This window comes from Labeo rohita, chromosome 3 (assembly GCF_022985175.1).
Source record: "Labeo rohita strain BAU-BD-2019 chromosome 3, IGBB_LRoh.1.0, whole genome shotgun sequence".
NCBI lineage: Eukaryota > Metazoa > Chordata > Actinopteri > Cypriniformes > Cyprinidae > Labeo > Labeo rohita.
The window spans coordinates 21,654,434-21,672,864 of record NC_066871.1 but is presented as its reverse complement, the minus strand read 5'-3'; the positions used below and the strand labels follow the sequence as shown (position 1 = coordinate 21,672,864).

Here is an 18,431-nt window from a genome sequence, read left to right as displayed (position 1 = left end):
TTGTGGCCTTACTTCAAGCTTCTATAAGAAGCCCAGGATCTATCAATATTTCAGTGCCCATGGCAATGGTGTAGCGCATGAAATATGAATGCTAACTGAATTAGTTCGCATTTGATTCCGCTGCTCGAAGTCTTGATGAAGAGATAGTGAGTTTTCAAGGGAAGGGTTTCAGGAAGTGTTTGTAGAATGTAGGTCTTTGTGTGTGAACTCATACGCATGTGAGGGGAAAAAAACAGATTTCAAAGACGCACACAATGCCAATGCATACACACTGGTACACGCTCTCCCTCATGCATGTAGGCATACAGAATCAAATTAGCATCCATTTAACTGTGCATGTAGCATGTCGAATTGTGGCAAGGTTTTATGCAAGCTTTTATTAAAGGGATAGTTCACTAAAAATAAACATTCAGTCATCATTTTCTCATTCTCATGTCCTGTAGTTTTTTTTCTCCTTCTGTGGAAAAGGGAATGGGATATTTAGCTAAATGTCTGTAAAATCACCATCTGCTTTTGATGGAAAAGAGCAGATGTGGATGCTTTTTTTTTTGATGCAAAAACCTGGAAATTTCAGGGAATTGTGAAAATCCAGTGCCAAAAAAATCATGAAAATTACACTGCTATTCAGAAATTCTATTTCAGATTAGATCTTATTTTAAGTTAATGCTGTTTTTTTAAAAAAAAAAACTTTTTATTCATCAGATAATCCTTAAAAAAGTATCAGTTTTCAAAGAAATATTAAGTTTTCAGCACAGATAATATTTAATAAATGAAAAGTTATTTTAAATTGTATAATAGTATGTCATGATATTACTGTTTTTACGGCCATGTTGGCACCGATAGCCTTGTGGGCAGCGCGCTAGTCTCAGCCCACAAAACGTTGGCTAAACGTCTGATGCATATGGCACACTTATCTGGAAACACTTCAGGAGTTTCAAAGTCGTCATCGCGGAGACACGTGTCGCATTCTTTAACGTTTCACCTGGAAACAAAGATGCCATGACGCCAAACTCCCTCATCAAAGAAGAAAGCTGTTGTGTTTACAACTGTGACAATTAGCGCTTATCAGTATGTGTATGTATTAGTACAGTATGTGAAATATTTCAATTTTGCAACATAGAATCTTTAAAATATGTCCAAGAGTTTTACACACCAGTCTGTTATTGTGGTGACATTTCCACACCCCTAAACATGACCTGCCACAAAACGAAACGTGATTGGTTGCTTTACCTGTCAATCAAATGTCCTCTTGGGCAGTCTTGGGCATTCAAAGTGGACAAGTTCCCAGACCTTTAGCCATCGGTCTAAAGGTCTGGCTACGCAAGACTAAGCGTGAAGCACCATTGTGCTATGAGCTTCCCGGGTTCCCAACTTGAGGAGCGATCCCGCCCCCCCGCTCTCTCTCCCATGTTGCTTCCTGTCTCCTCTACACTGTCCTATCAAAATAAAGGCAAAAATAAATCTTTACAAATAAATAAATAAATAATACATTTAAATATATATATATATATATAATAAAAAAATACTTAAACACATTAACAAAAAATACATGAACTTTTGAACAGCATTGTGCCTTTTCATATTTATGAAAATATTGTTAAAATAATATGAAAAACTTCATTGCAAAGGAATTGCTCTGTGTAAGTTCAGTGTCAAGAACCCTCAAAATCTTTATTATGTAATAATGAATGGCCACAAAAAAAAGATTGAAATGAATTGGTCCAAACATGTAGGTACCTTGATGAATGATTTCATTAAAAGGCTGACCATGAGAGAAAAAAATCAGTTATAATTTTAATAAATTAGGTATATTATGGCAGAATTTTCACATTTGGAGAAAGCTGGGGAACTTTGTCTGTTACAAAGTTCCCTGAATGTGAAAATTCTGCTATAATTTACCTAATCAACCTAATTTACCTTTCAATGAACTATGGAATAAGAGATAAGAAAGAAAGATAGAGAAAGAAAGAGAGGTTTTTGTCTTCATAAAAGCATTGAAAATTGTGCTGTGATATCTAGTAAAAAGAAACTTGGAACTCCCACTTGCAAACTAAGCTCTCATTCGACCTTTGCATCACACATTTTAAAGGTGACCTATTATGCCCTTTTTTACAAGATGTAAAATAAGTCTCTGATGTCCCCAGAGTGTGTAAGTGAAGTTTTAGCTAAAAAATACCTAACAGATAATTTTTGTAGCATGTAAAACTGCCACTTTTAGGGTATAAGCCAAAACACATATTGTTTGCGTTTGTCTTTAAATGCACATGGCTCCTGGCCCCCTTTTCAGAAGAAGGCGGAGCTTCTAGAGCAAAATGCACTCACACACCAAAAATGTCAGAAACTCTCAGAAAACATACTTGATTTAAAAGTCAGTCATCTGATTGTACTGTTCATAATAAATGCGTGTTTATAATTTACACAAACGGGGAGCGTGGCGCGATTAAAAAAAACGACATAGCTGGACTTATAGTGCCATCGCTTGCTATCCCATTTGTGATTATGAGCACAAAAAAAAAATTTGCTTTCATATGCAATTTTAACCACTACATTCCTTTACAATTATTATGGTAGCACATGAAGGGAGCATCAGCGAAAAAAGGCAAAAACAATGGTAGCTTTAGCAACATTAGCCGTACGGAGTGCCAAGCAGCTCTTTCAGAAAGGCAATTTGGAAAACAAACACGTGATATGTACTTTGTCTGGAGCTGATGTTCACACACAAAGTGTTGGTATTGATCCCTAAACATATAGGGGACTTAACCGATTTCTTCCTGGGACATTTCCTTTAAAAATTAAATTTAACCACAGTGCCCTTAGTGGCTCAGATGGAGGGATTCTATGGAGACTCCTATGTTGGTTGGTGCATCCCAAAACACGACATTTGTATTGCCTCTTTGGCGCTTACATTGTATATATCCAGTAATGTGGGACTGCTGCTTCCTACAGAGGTTCCTTCAGAGCTGTGTTTATGCTAATTGAGCAGAGATCGTCACAAATGTGTGTGATTTCACCCTACGATGACGTGTGTGTAGGGAGAAATCTGGAATCGTGTGTTCAGAGATACTGTTTATGATTTATTGTGATTTTGAGTGGGTGGATTTTTACCATTATAGGCTGGTTGTTTTCACACACTGTGTTCAAACAACTTATAAAAATGATTTTTGCATAATAGGTCTCCTTTAAATCAGACTCTTCTCTCCTGCTTTTTGTTTTGTTTTTGTTTTTTAAACTGCGATTCGCTTCATTTCTCTGTAAGTGGCCCAGGACACAATTCTGCTTTGATTCCAGAGGTCCAGATATTCACAGCACCAGTTGCTTCACCTGTCCACATGACGTTTATAATGTTTGTGTGTTACCACAGACAACTCGGTGTGTTAATGTGTTCTATCAGCGTTGTGTTAGTTCCCCGTTGTGTTTCCCCAAACCGCAAACACTGCTGTAATCACACACTGCTGTTCTCCAATCAGAATGGACACACACCCTTCATTCAATCCCAGCAGTGCTTCACTAACACACACACTAACACTTTCACTTACCATCTATTCTACTGGTGTGGAAGTAAACACACAAATGAAGTTCTGTGAAGACAAGCTCTCAAGAGTTGCCACTGGGTAGACGGTCACAGTGACACAAATTGTCAAATGCAAATAAAATGAGGGCTACGTGACTGGATGACCTAAAAATAACCATAGAATGGCAATGTCAAACTGTGAAATCCAGTGAAAATTACTTTGATTTTATGCACTGGGATTTAAATGAATGGAAGTTTTACTTAATGAAAGTATTAAGCTGTTTTAGAGGTAGAAAGAAATTAGCACATTTTATGAAAGTATATGTAAAACTTTTTTCTGGAATAATGAACATTTCAGTGCACATTACTCTTTCGTGCGATAATGATTTTTCTGTGTTTCTGTAGGTATGCGTATCCTGGTGAACCTGCTGCTGGACACTCTGCCCATGCTGGGAAATGTGCTCCTGCTGTGTTTCTTTGTCTTCTTCATTTTTGGCATCATCGGTGTGCAGCTGTGGGCTGGACTATTAAGAAATCGCTGTTACCCAGAGGAGAACTTCACCCTGTGAGTACCAAAAGAGGAGGGCCGTTGGGCTTAAGGGAGTGAGAGAGAAAAAACTGGATGTACTGAATGTACTCAATGTTTTCAACTGTGATTTAATTGAGGAAGAAAGCACAGAATCCAAATTGTGGGCATATTTGGATGACGGTTTAGGTTTACAAGGATAAAGAGATTGAATTTAGGAGGCCGGATCTTCTAGAAGATGCATTTCGGAGGGCCTAAATGCTCCACCATTGGATTGGACTTGTATTTCAAATGTCCTTTCTCTCGAAGAAGGGATACTTGATGTGCTCAATGGATATTTTGGGATCAGATGGACTTTGGGGGCCAATATACAAATTATTCATTCAATACATTGCTGTCCTTGCTGTATGTCCTCACAATTTAACATTTTTAAGATGCAGACCGGTCTTACCGTCACTCATCTGCTCACATGTACACTACCAGTCAAAAGTTTTTAAATGTTTTTTAAAGAAGTCTCTTCTGCTCACCAAGCCTGCATTTATTTGATCCATTTAGTTTGAAATATTTTTACTATTTAAAATAACTCTTTTCTATTTGAATATATTTAAAAATGTAATTTATTCCTATAATTTCAAAGCTGATTTTTTAGCATCATTATTCCAGTCACATGATCTTTCAGAAATCATTCTGATACTCCGATTTGCTGCTCAAAAAACATTTATTATTATTATTATGTTGAAAACAGCTGAGAAGTATTTCTTCAGGTTTCTTTGATGAATAGAAAGTTCAGAAGAACAGCATTTATCTGAAATTGAAATCTTTTATAACATTATAAATGTCTTTATCATCACTTTTTTCCCAATTTCTTTTCCACAAAAAACTTAACTGACTCCAAGCTTCTGAATGGTATAATGTATAATGTTACAAAAGATTTTTGTTTCAAATAAATGCTGATCTTTGGATCTTTCTGTTCATCAAATAATCTTTAAAAATGTACTCAACTGTTTTAAATATTGATAATAATATCAGCATAATAGAATGATTTCTGAAGGATCATATGACACTGTAGACTGGAGTAATGATGCTTTGATCACATGAATAAATTACATTTTTGGATTTTTTCAAATAGAAAGCAGTTATTTTAAATAATAAAAAATATTTCACAATATTACTGCTTTTGCTGTATTTTGGATCAAATAAATGTAGGCTTGTTGACTTCTAAAAAACATTCAAAATCTTACTGTTCAGAAACTTTTGACTGGTAGTGTTTCATTCTGTTTAATTTCTCCTCTCATCTTCTTGTTTTTACTGTCTACCTGCCACTAAAAATGCAAATGTGGTTCCACCCAGTCGATGGCTCCAGTTGATTAAAACTCAGATTGGCGTCCATATTCATGAGTGGGTGTCTGCCTGAGGTTACCGTGCCAACCGTGGTCTGCCTGCCTCTCTCTGTTGTGTGATTGGATTTGAAAGGACTCACGGTGCATGGCAGTGTGCGAGACACCCCGTGCGTTTGTTTGTACGCGTGTGTGTGGGATAAAGAAGCGCATGTCTCAGTTTAAACGTCAGCCGAAGTCTGATTGTCGTTTATTGTCTTGCAGCGAGTATATTTACAGGCTGGCACTGTAGTCGGAGGATGATGAAGTGTTTTGAAAGGAGAGTCTATCATAAAGTCTCTTGAGAGAACGCCTGGTTTTCTTCTGCTTCGTACATTCTCTTACAGTCGTTTTAAAATGTACACTCTCCTTCCTTGGTGGGGGATGAATTACTTAAAACAAAATGTTTTTTATGGGGTTTGAAAGAACATATACTACACAGTTTCAGTTCAGCGTATTATATAAGGGGACTCTTTATATGAGAAATTTCTTTAGCTTTTGCAGACATTTAAGTATCTGCAAATGTTAGATCACAAGTTAGTCGGAACACGTATTTTCGCTGGCTTCAAACGTTGCGTAACCATTACAATGTAACCATAGCAACAGTTCGCTGCTCAAACACTCTACGAACATCGAAACTTTAGTACTGTCAGAATTCATTGCTTCGAAGTATATCAAAACAGAAACATCTTTAAACCTGCTATAAGCAATCTAAAGGGAACCCCAGGTATTAAGACTTGTATGGCTTAATATAACAAAAATTATGCCTCTTACTGAAATTTGTAGTAGTAGTAAAACCCATTAAAGGGGTCAGCGGATGCTAAGTTCACTTTTACATGTTGTTTGAACATTAATGTGTGTTGGCAGTGTATGTACACATCTACCCTATAAAGATAAAAATCCATGCAGTGGTTTTTAATTAATCTGTAAAAATCATATCCCCTTTTTCAAATCGAGCCGTTCTCAGATGCCTGTCGGTGTGGCGTCACGCAGACAGAGGCCGCTCCCACGATAGTTGATTGACATGAGCGTCTTACTTCAGATCAGCTGTAACAGTCAGACCTCCATTGTTTCGATGCCGGAGAAGGAATGTAAGACAAGAATATCTCCGATTGAACGATTGAGGTGTTGTGTTGCTGGATGTAATAATGAACATAGTGGTCGTCATTTACTCCCGACATCTGAGCCACTGAAGATGCAGTGGATTACGTTTGTTTGTGAAGGGAATGCGCCTCCCGATCTACATAAATGCCTCTATGTTTGCACAAATCATTCGTGATCCAGCTTCACCTACAGCAGAAGTGAGTATAAGGTTTTTTTATAAACCTCTGCAGTTATTAGCATTTAAAGGAACAGTCCCTCAGAGTTGGATGATTTTTGCAGAGCTCGTTTTGACAAGGTAAAAAGGGTGTTTTTTTACAAAACCATTGAGAATTTTTAACCAAGGTATATTATAGACTTTTCATTAAGACCCTAAAGAATCATATCAACTTGTGGAAAATGGGCATCCGATGACCCCTTTAAAGATTTACATTATTTACGAAATTTTACATCGTTTTATACATATTTTGGACTATCATTATATATCATATCTCATTATTTTGATGACTTTAAATGTTTGCACTCAGTGTGCTGGAATAACCTGTTGCTATTTTTACCGCAACACTATTAGGAAAATAAAATACTGATAGAGTGCCACATTGTGCGGCTTTTGGTTGTACTTTTCAGTGAAAGGGCAACGAGAGAAGATAAGTCTTCCTAGCTATAAGAAGAGGCGAGAAGAATGGGAAGATGCCTATGGATGAATAAAACTTCCTAAAGTCCTGTTCTTTCCACTTTAGTCCTGATGCCTTTGGGGCTTTTAGTAGACCACAGCTATTGAAAGAGCCTACAAACGGCAGAGACAAGAAATGCTAGATGCGATCCTGGCAGGATGTAATCATGCTGATGCTTGTCATGACAATACACTTGATCACTTGATATCCGGGGGCATTTAGGTTCCTTGTGGGGAAAAATCTATGGCACTTGGTTTAAGCCTATGCTTACATCCATTGCCACCTATAAGCTCTTTCAGGAGCTGTTGCCATTGCATCATTGTTTTATTTTATAAGTTGTGTTGTGTTAAACTTAGCAAAAGGTAGCACCAGTATCTCACCAAGTGCAACCATTTTGCGTCATCAAAATAATGGCGCCCCCATAGTCCAAAGTATGTATAAAACAATGTGAATTTTTTACATAACGTAAATCTTTGATGGGTTTTCTACTACATATTTCAGTAAGAGACATCATTAACGTTGTATTAAGCCATACAAGTCTTAATGTTTGGGGTTTCGCCATTTAGCCATAACTTTAACCAAACCTGAACGCACTAAATCATTCACAAGCATATTCTGATTGGCTTCTTATTGAATATTGCACAAACAAATTATAGATTGAAACATCAAAATGTGCATCTACATGTATACGCTAGTTGAAGTCGATATGTTATTTATTCTGTAAAAAGACACATATAACTACAACAGAGACATGTTTACAGAATAAATTCTGAGGTATACATACTGTATGCATTAAAAAGTCATGTGATTACATTATTTTTTAGGTAAATACTATAACTTCAGAGAACTATCTGATGTGCTGTTGCTCCCATAGATAAGGCGGTTCCAAGAATCCAGAAACATAAAGCTTGTAAGAGCATTTCGTCTGCATGCTCTGTATCATAATTGATGCAGTTTTTTGCATTTCAGTTTCTGGTTTGCACCAATTTTCCCTCAAAAGTGATACTTTTGTTCGCTTGGATTCATTACATTCTTTTCTTTTTCACAAATTCATTTTGCTTTCATAAAAACATAGCTAATGAAAAGTGTAAAAAATTCTGACAGTACCTTTAAAGTGGTGATGAAAGTAGAGACAGATCTACAGATCAGTATTGTGAGGTATATCTGAGTGCAATGTTTAATTAAAAAGAGAACATTTAAGCAAGACTTGGTTCTGTTCATTGGTAATTAATTCAGAGACGTTGCATTTAAAAATGAAAAAGAGCTTGCAGGTTATTGAAGGGAATGCAAGATAAGCTAAAATATTAGATATAACTAAATTATTGGAAAAATCCGTCATACATCATCAGAAAAGGTGTTGCTTTCACCGGAAGATCTTATGGTTTAAGATCAAATAATGATAATTAAAAAATAAAAGGTATGCATGAATGAATTGTTTATATGATCAATAACCTGGGTAACACTTTACAATAAGGTGCCATTTGTTAACATTAGTTAATGTATTAACTAAGATGAACTAACAGTGAACACTATGTTTATTACAGTATTTATTAATCTTTGTTAATGTTAGTTAATAGTATAGTCGTTCATTGTTTGTTCATGTTAGTTCACAGTACATTAACTAATGTTAACAAACACAACTTGTGATTTTAATAATGCGTTAATAAATCCTGAAATTAACGTTAACTTAATAAATGCTGTATAAGTATTGTTCATTCTTAGTTCATGTTAACTAACGTAGTTAACTAATGTTAAGAAAATAGAAAATAGGGTGAATTTTCATATCAATTTTTGACACACTTTAAGACTGCTGATGTTAACTACGCTATAGGAACCAAAGAGACAATTTAGATTGAGCCATTGTCATGGCATCTGCTGAGATTTGACTTGCGCAAAAGAAATCCCTTTAAAAAGTCGACCCTCAAAGTCACACTTCTCCTCGGGGCCCGTTTTATGCCGCATTCCTTAACATCCACCCACCTGCGACGACCCACAAACAGCTTGTCAGTCATTGGTCAATTATCTCCATGTGCGAGAGCGGTCTCATTGGCAGTGGAATGGCATTTTGTGCCACAGTGGGGTGTTAGCGGTGTGCCACGCTGGGATGTGCTTCTCAGTGCGCTGCCACGCTGTGCCCGAGCCCTGGCACTGGCACAAACATCATTCACACTCCAGCACTCCTTGCAGAGCCCTGACAGACTTACTGATTCTCTGTCTTTCTCTCCCAACCCCCCCAGTTGTCGCCGTACCGCTGAGCTCTTAAAGAAAAGCGGTGCCACGCCGTCCGGCTTGACTGTCGTGTTGAAAATGCGGACTAACTTTTATAGGAGAGATCTCAGTGTGTGCCGCACAAAGCCCACGGGGGAATCTACGATGGTTTGATGCATTGGCTCAATTTGCCATATCACAGGCATTGATTAGTTTTGTGCGTTGGAAATGTGCACGCGCATATCCTCGCACGAGCGTCACCACGGTGGTCTACCTAGACAAATTGCTTTTTCTGGTGTAGCCTGATATACCATTGCTCATTACTGCTATCGAATGGTTCAGATCTTTTGGCTGGAGTGTTGTTGAAGGGCAAAGGAAAAACGTCCTCCGTGACAGCAGAAACATTCTTGGCCTTTATCGAGCTGCGAGTCTGCGGAGGAGTCCTTCGTCCAAATGGGGAGAATTACACCCTGGGGATGATGAACCAATCCTTTCTTGGCACCCAATACCTCCATCATGGCTGTCATGGAAGCTCTGTGTGTGTGTGTGTGTGTATTTAGATTAACTGTCTAGACGCAAAGCAATAGAGGCATTGATTGGTCAGTGTGACTGTGCCTTGTATGTGCTATGCTTGTGTGTGAGAGCTGGACAAATGGAATTGCATGTTGGTGCATATTTGCGCATATGTGGATGTGTGAGGGAAACGGGGAAAGAGAGAAAAAAGGAGTGAGAGAGGGGGTAAAGGGAGTGTAAATAGTCATTGTGACCCTGTTATGTGTATGAGAGGGTGAGTGGCTGATGGAAACAGCTATTTCTGGGCAGTAAAACACTGTGATTAAGGGGCCGGGTGCCCTCCATGGGTCACTCCCAGAGAAATGGGCTTTACACACATGTACGCACACACTACAAACGCTCAGCTGGTCTGTTAAAGAATAAATCCACACTGGTTATAGCTCAAATCTCTTCAGGTCTGCCTAGAGATGTTTCAGCTATACTGCAAGAACACACTTTAATATTTAATGGCGATCCACCAGTTGAGATCCATAGATGGAAAATTATTCTAGTTCTGCCACTGAAAAAAAAAAAAAAACAGATTAGATTTAACTTTTTGTTTTTCTTAGATTTATACACTACCATTCAAAAATCTCAGTAAGATTTGTAATATTTTTTAAAAAAGTCTCTTCTGCTCACCAAGCCTGCATTTATTTGATCCAAAGTACAGCAAAAACAGTAAAATTTTGAAATATTTTTACTATTTAAAATAACTGTTTTCTATTTTAATATATTTTCAAATGTAATTTTTAGCATCATTACTCCAGTCACATGGTCCTTTAGAAATCATTCTAATATTCTGATTTTCTGCTCAAAATGTTTTTATCATTATTATTATTATTATTATTATTATTATTATGTTGAAAACATCTGAATAGAATTTTTCAGGTTTGTTACAAAAGCTTTTTATTTCAGATAAATGTTGATTTTTGGATCTTTCTATTCATCAAGGAATCCTGAAAAAATCTACTCAGCTATTTTAAATATTGATAATAATAATAATATATTTTTTCTTGTACAGCAAATCAGCATATTAGAATGATTTTTAAAGGATCGTGCAACACTGAAGACTGGAGTAATGATGCTGAAAATTTAGCTTTGATCACAGGAATCAGATCACAGGAAATAGTAAAAATAATTTAATTTAAAAACTGGTTTTGCTGTACTTAGGATCAAATAAATGCAGGCATGGTGAGCAGAAGAGACTTAAAAAAAAAACTTACTGTTCAAAAACTTGAATGGTAGTGTATATTTTCTTCCCCCAAAAATGAAAATTCTGTCATTAATTACTTACCCTTGTGTTGTTCCAAACCCGTAAGACCTTCGCTCATCTTCACAAATTAAGATATTTTTGATTAAATCAAGAACTTTCTGACCCTGCATAGACAGCAACGCTGTCTACCTATATTTCTATTTATATATTTCCCCCCTAGAAATTTGGCAGCCCATAGAAATCATTGATAGAGATTGACAGATAGAGAGAGAGATGATAGATGGATTTACTTTTAATGCGCATTCATTTTGTGCACTTTTAACACTAAATTTTCAAAAACCTTGACTTCAACTTGTCCTTTTCGTCTTGTCCTCAGCACATCTGGCATCACCCTCCCCGCCCCATATTATCAGCCTGAGGAGGATGACGAGCGGCCCTTCATCTGCTCGCTGGCTCAGGATAACGGCATCATGTCCTGCAGCGACGTGCCTGCTCGGAGAGAAGGCGGACGGGAGTGCTGTCTAGATAAAGATGATGCGCTGCACCGTCAGGCCCTGGGCCTGAGCGCGGAGCCGCTGGTCAACGGCAGTGCCTCCGGCATGGGACTCTGTGTGAACTGGAACCAGTACTACACCCGCTGTCACACAGGACACACCAACCCACATAAAGGAGCAATCAATTTTGACAACATAGGTTACGCATGGATCGTTATATTTCAGGTATGAGATCGAGTCAAGTGGCATTTGTTATATTTTGATTTTATATTTACGAAATATGGGGTTCAATTTCACTGTTACGCGAATGACACCGAACTTTATCTGTCGTCTAATCCTACGACTGCTTTTCCTCCGTCTTCTTTTGTTCTCTTGTTGTACATTTTAAAATCTTGCTTTTAACTTTCAAAGCACTTTATAATTTGGCTCCCTCATACTTATCTGATCTCGTATGTATAAATACTCCTACACGTTCCTTACGATCTGCCTCTGCCCTCACCCTTGTACTTCCACGCACTTGGAGAACTTCAGTGGGGTCACAAGATTTTGGTTATGCTGCTCTGAGTCCGTACCTGTGGAATTTGCTACCAGTGGATATTTGTAATAGTCAAAGTCTTGTGGTTTTTAAATCTAGACATAATTTATTTAGGTGGGCTTTTATGTAACGTTAGTTTGAAGGTAGGCTGTGTTGCCCTATTATTTGATGATTGGTTATTTTACTGATGTACAGTATCCTTGAGTGTCCTGTAAGGCGCCTATAAATAACATGTATAATAATAATAATAATTACGCATCCGATTCTGTTTCAGGTGATACTATCATACATAAACAGTTCTACACCTTACTACAGGTGTAAATGCGATCCGAAGCATTTTGTGGTCCGTTCACTCAAAGCATATTCAGAAGGAGTTGAAAATGCATGTGACAACATTGCATGTGTGGTGTGTTGCAAATGCTAATCTATCCTGATGCATCTTGGACAACAGTGAAGGGCCGCCTACACACCTGTCAATCATACGCTGTAGTAAAACAAAGGTTTAAAGAAATTATTTGCAAATGAGGTAAGAAAAAAATCAGCTTGTGTTCACTTTGAATTAATTAGATTTTTTCTTACCCATTGGCAAATAGTTGTAAACATTTGCATATTTAAGCATTACAAATAAGCATTAACCATTATACATAATTTATTGAGCAAAGTGTTTATCCAAAGCATGAGCTAGATTAATACACAAGCAACAGAAGAAATACAATCCAAAAAAAAGAAGAGGAATAGAGAACTTTAGATATATTTCTTTAATTGTGTTTGTTGTACGTGTGTATACATTTCATTATAATTGCTGAAGAATCTAACAAAAGTGAAATTTGTAATGAGTGATGTTGTTCTCAAAGAGACTGTTCATTAATTACTCGCCCTCATGTCGTTCCAAACCCATAAGACTATTCATTTATTGTTAATCTTCAGAAGACAAATTAAGATATTTTTGATAAAATCCAAGAGCTTTCTGAACCTGAACTATCCCTTTAATGTTTCTAAATCTTGTAAAAATATACATTTTATTTTATATGTGATGCGATCTAGGAAAACTCAACACATGGTGAAAATTTTACCTTTTTTAGGTTTTGATACTATATGGAAAGCTGGATTCAAGCCTTTCCCAAAACTGTTTTTAGTTTGTCCTTAAACGCAAGCAAAAGCTTGTACATAACCAAAGTTATGGCTACCTTAAGTTGGCTGATAGCTATGATTTTCAGGAATGGATTTTTGAGAAAAATGGGTTTAAAATGAGACACTTTAACGCGTTTAACGAGAGCTGTCTGTCAAGTCAGGAGCGCTGTACTGCATCATTACACAGACTAACGTCTGTTTTCTGTAGTTTATCATGGGCATACTCTCTGAACTTTTGATCATCCCTTGTATGTTTAGATAGCATAAATAGTGTACCTTGCAGTTTACATTTAGAAAAGCGAGCGCAGCGCAACTGTTTACGTACTGTGCATATAAGAGACTGTCATCAAACTCCTCCTTTTTAGTAACATCATCCAATCCTTCATGTCAAGGATGTAAGGATGTAAAATAGTCCATTATAACATCTTTTCGGGCACTGACATCACCAATATTGAGCAGATTGAGACAAGTGAGATCGTTGAAGTGAGCAGCTACAGTACTTCAGACTGCATTGTTGTGCTCCGCCATCTCACGTTATTAAAAAATAAAATAATTTTAAAAACTTTGCGTGGACTGGTGGGGAATGTGCTTTGATACACCTTTATTAAATATGTTACATGGTTTATTTTGATAGGTTAACTGTTTTTGTGGTGATAAGAGAAAGCACTTCTTAAAAGCACGTTCTTAACATAAGAGAAAGACAGTTTTGCCAAGATATTTTCAGAGATGATAGACAAGATGTTATAAAATAATGATTTAATAAAAAACTACGAATTGACCGTCGAATTGACCTTCAAAAATTGACACTCAACCTATTTTTCGAATTTCCTGAAGATGTCACAGCGTGACATCCGACGGGTTTTTCTAGATGGCATCACATACAGTGCCCTCCATAAGTATTGGAACAGTACAGAAAAAATTGCTCTGTTTGCTGTGGAGTCAAGACATCTGTATATATCCTTAAAACTACAGAATGTCACATTTTATTATTGAGTGTTTCAACACGTAAATGTTTTACCAGCTAAGAAGATCAGCACTTTTAGAGTTCATCCTACTATCTAATGGAGCATAAGTATTTCCTCACAGGTCTTTCTGAGTGATCAACTGTGTCCTGTTGCATTATTTGTTCAGATATTAAAAGGTTGATCCTAAGCATATAACCTCATCTGTAAAGCATGGTGGAGGTGGTGTCTCATGGCATGCGTGGCTGTCTCTAGAACAAGCGCTCTCAATTTTCATGATGACTTAATGTATGATGGCAGCAGCAGAGTGAATTTGGAATTATACAAAACCATGTATGGCTACCAATACTCAAGAAAATGCCACCAGACTCATCAGAAAGTGCTTCACATTACATCAGGACTGTGACCCGAAACACCCTGCCGGTTCAGTCAAGGAGTTTATCAGGGCAAAAATAATGTAAAGTCTTAGAATATGCATGAATTAAACATGAATTTCACTGGCTGAAGAGAAGACTAAAGGCAGAAACTCCCCAAAACAAGCAACAGTTGGAATGTGCTGCATTAAAGGCTGGGAAAAGCATTTTAAAGGATGAGACCAAGAGTCTGCTGATGTCCATGTGTCACAGACTCACTGCTATGATTGCACGCAAGGGATCTGCAACAAAATAATAGCTTTTAGTCTTTTATATCTGCCATGCTCACATCAAATAGTGGGATAAACTCTAAAAAGTGCTGTCCTTTTTATTTGGTAAAACATGTATGTGTTAAAACAGCTAATAATAAAATGTGACATACTGTAGTGTTGTCTCATATTCATCTTTTAATCATATTTGCAAATGTCTTGACTCCACAGCAAACAAATGCAATTTTGTCTTTACTGTTCCAGTACCTGTGGAGGGCACTGTATATACCCTTACCAAAAAGAACTATACTTCAAGTTTATTTCATTAAGTATCCTTGAGTAAATTTCAAGTATATGATTAAGTATACTTCATGTAGTAAATATACAAATGTCAGTGTACTAGTAGTAAGTGTAAGTGCAATACAGTCCTTGGGACTAAATTGGCCAAATTTCTAGTATATAAAAGTATACATTTAAGTATGCTTTAAGTATAACAGTAGTAAACTTTGAGTACACAACTAGTTTATGATTAAGTTTGTATTGCAACTATACTAAAAGTGAACTTATAGGTATAATTAAATTCACTAATTAAATGCTTGTAGCATTTTTAGTAGACTTTGAAGTGTAGTCTCAGTAAACTACTAGTTTAGTAGTTTTATCCTGCAAGTGTACCCATAAGTTTTCTTTAAGTAAACTTTACATCATACTGTAAGTACACTACTATGTCACTATTATGTACTAATTTGTATATATTTTGTTAAATGAATATCTGAACATACAAAACATCAAAAGAAACTTGGTACCTGCTTGTAAACAAAAACATTTTATTCTAGCTTCATGCATTCTTTTTTTTTTTATCAATACTTGAATATGGGTAAGTTTAATAAATAATAATAAAAATAAATAAATAAACAACATTTTGAACAAAAAGCTGAAAAGAGACTGAATTGAATACAGTTTTAGTGCTGTTTTATTTCTGATGACGAGTTAAAAATGTGTGGAAGCATCAGTTGTTTTGGTTTCTTCTTCACTTGTGTTTTGGAAATTCTGTACAGAACATGTGTAATAGCGCCCCCTACCATATAACGATAAAAACAGGGATTCTCAGATGCAATAATAATATTGCTCAAATATATTTCAACTTTTTGAAAGTATACTTTCCTATTTTTAAGTTTAAAAGAAGTATACTAATAGCACACTTGAATAAACTTATTTTTCGTAAGGGTAGTTACAAAATCAGAGATTCCCCCTGAAAGTCCGATCACAACTGACAACTTGTGATGGATCATCTGAGATGGATGTTTACCAGGTGTAAAAAGAGCTTTATTTAATGTGGTCTGATCTGGTCTGTGCAGGTGATCACGCTGGAGGGTTGGGTGGAGATCATGTACTACGTCATGGACGCTCATTCCTTCTACAACTTCATCTACTTCATATTCCTCATCATCGTAAGTTTTTATACCTTGCCGTGCATGTGTTCAGAGATAAAGCATGTGTCCTAATTATTGAGAACTTGTAGTTTGTGGTTTTATATGGCATATGTAGTCTGGGAGGACCTGAAGTTTGGTGACCTTTAACAGGGCCAGAGGATAAACTAGATGTTTGGTCTCGCTGGTAAGAACAAAAAGGTCATGTCTTTCCTCTGGACACAAAAACACAGCTTAACACATCACAACAATGAAACTTGTAGCACAAGGCCTACTAATTATGAATGGACTGATGAATGATATTCATTTTTTAGGTTCACTAAAAATCACTAATATCAGCTGATAACCACTGTGGAATTAATATATTGTGCATCGCTACTACTAATTGTTCACTTTTCTCTTCTAAAACAGTCGTCTTGTGAAAAATTGAGACTCATATTTAGTGTTTAGAGTGCCATCTGTGAGCTCAAACTTAATACAGTAGTTTTAATGCAAGGCCACGTAATGTCTAATTGACATTTATCAGTTTGATTAGTCCTGCCATATGGTGCATTGCAAGTGTAAAATCTTGAAAAAATCACTACTCTAATTCCTCAGAGATGCATCTGGACCCAGCTTTTATTGACAGACTGAACGTAACTGATTTTGCAGGACTCCTGTTGATGGCCTGAAGGTTTCAAAGATGCAGATATTAGCTAAACAGCACATTTAGCAGTCGACAGAGCCGCAGAGATCAATTAGGCAATGAACAACATAGTGAAGAATCAATAGCCGGACACTATAAAATGAATTTATCTTTGCTTCGGCTGCATGTTTAACGACGCCGTGATGGAGCCAGTTCTCGCGCCGTGCCGACCCTCTTCGTTGAATGGTAGGAACAGCAGCGAGCAAGACAGCCCTGCAGTGAGATGTGCTTCGGATAATGTCTCCTCCCAAGATTAAAGAAGAGAGAGAGCGGAAAGAAATGCCCTGAGGATAAGGAGGAAAAGGATCTGAGAGTGAAAGACAGCAGGAGACTAAAGGAATAAAAGAGGAAGGGAATGGATTTAGGAATGAGATGTGCAGGTCAGATAGTGGAAAGCCCTGCTGATATTTGTTGTAGCTGTTTGCGCTTTTCTTTACCTGCTTTCCCGTTTCCTGCGTTCAAACACGTGTTAGACAACCGACGGCTCTGCTGGAGACGCCGAAATCCATTTTCGCCCAACAAATGGCAAGTATAGGGATGTGTGTGTGTGTCGGTAGCTAATGACAGGGCCTAATCCTGTGTAGGTCAGCGGAGTGAAAGCATTAGCAGTTAATTAGAGCCCATCAGACTGGCGGACCCCTGCCGCCATCTCTGCAGTCTCACACTTCCTGACAGAGACCCTGCCACCCCGACACATGCACCCTGCGAAGCTGTCATGTGATCCTTCCCAGCATGCACCAGCAGAACGCCGACTGGAGGAAAGCGACACTGAGCGAAGTCTAAAGAGACTCAGGACTGAGACATCATTCACATTAGTCATTATCAGTATTGCGCTGCCTAAGAAAAACAGGAAGTGACACAAATTCATAGTTGCAGCGCAGTTGATTCTGCTTTGTAATCGCCCTCATGATTTTATACAGTTCTTGCGCAGTATTTAAAGTTTAACTGTGGATGTTGTTGTAAAAATCCTGGAGTATGGTAACTGCACAAGGCATATAAACATAAAAACAGTTTTTATGCTTCGGTATGCATGCAAATACCATTCAAACCCTATTTAAGAAGGTCATTTTATAATATTAATAAAGTGCTGCAAAAGTGCTGCCGAATACAATACATTGTCTGGGACAATGTCATCACACTAACCAGGAAAACTTGTCTACTCACTAGTCCGCTTCATAGCCTTGTTGTGTTTATATAGTCTTTTCACTCATGCAAATTGTTCTTGTAGATTTTAAATGAGGATTGAGAGAGTTGTCTTTAGTTTTTTGTTTTTTAAAAAACAATGATTGTGACTTCAACGTTAAAGTTGGTGCCTTTAGCTTTTTCCCTCGGATGGTTGAATTTAGTCTTGAGGTGAGACACTGCAGGTGAAAAGGGTAAAAAGTTAACTAATAGTTGTCGCCTGCCTTACCCA

At 37.2% G+C, this 18,431-nt stretch overlaps 1 protein-coding gene across 1 annotated transcript in view; it reads left to right on the top strand.

Moving 5' to 3' along the window:
• Positions 1-18,431, top strand: part of cacna1ia (calcium voltage-gated channel subunit alpha1 Ia) — a 229,265-nt gene that overhangs the window by 137,829 nt on the left and 73,005 nt on the right. Inside the window, 3 exon segments of the mRNA XM_051106068.1 lie at positions 3,917-4,076; positions 11,538-11,880; positions 16,261-16,353. Of these exon segments, the coding sequence (XP_050962025.1) occupies positions 3,917-4,076; positions 11,538-11,880; positions 16,261-16,353 (596 nt within the window).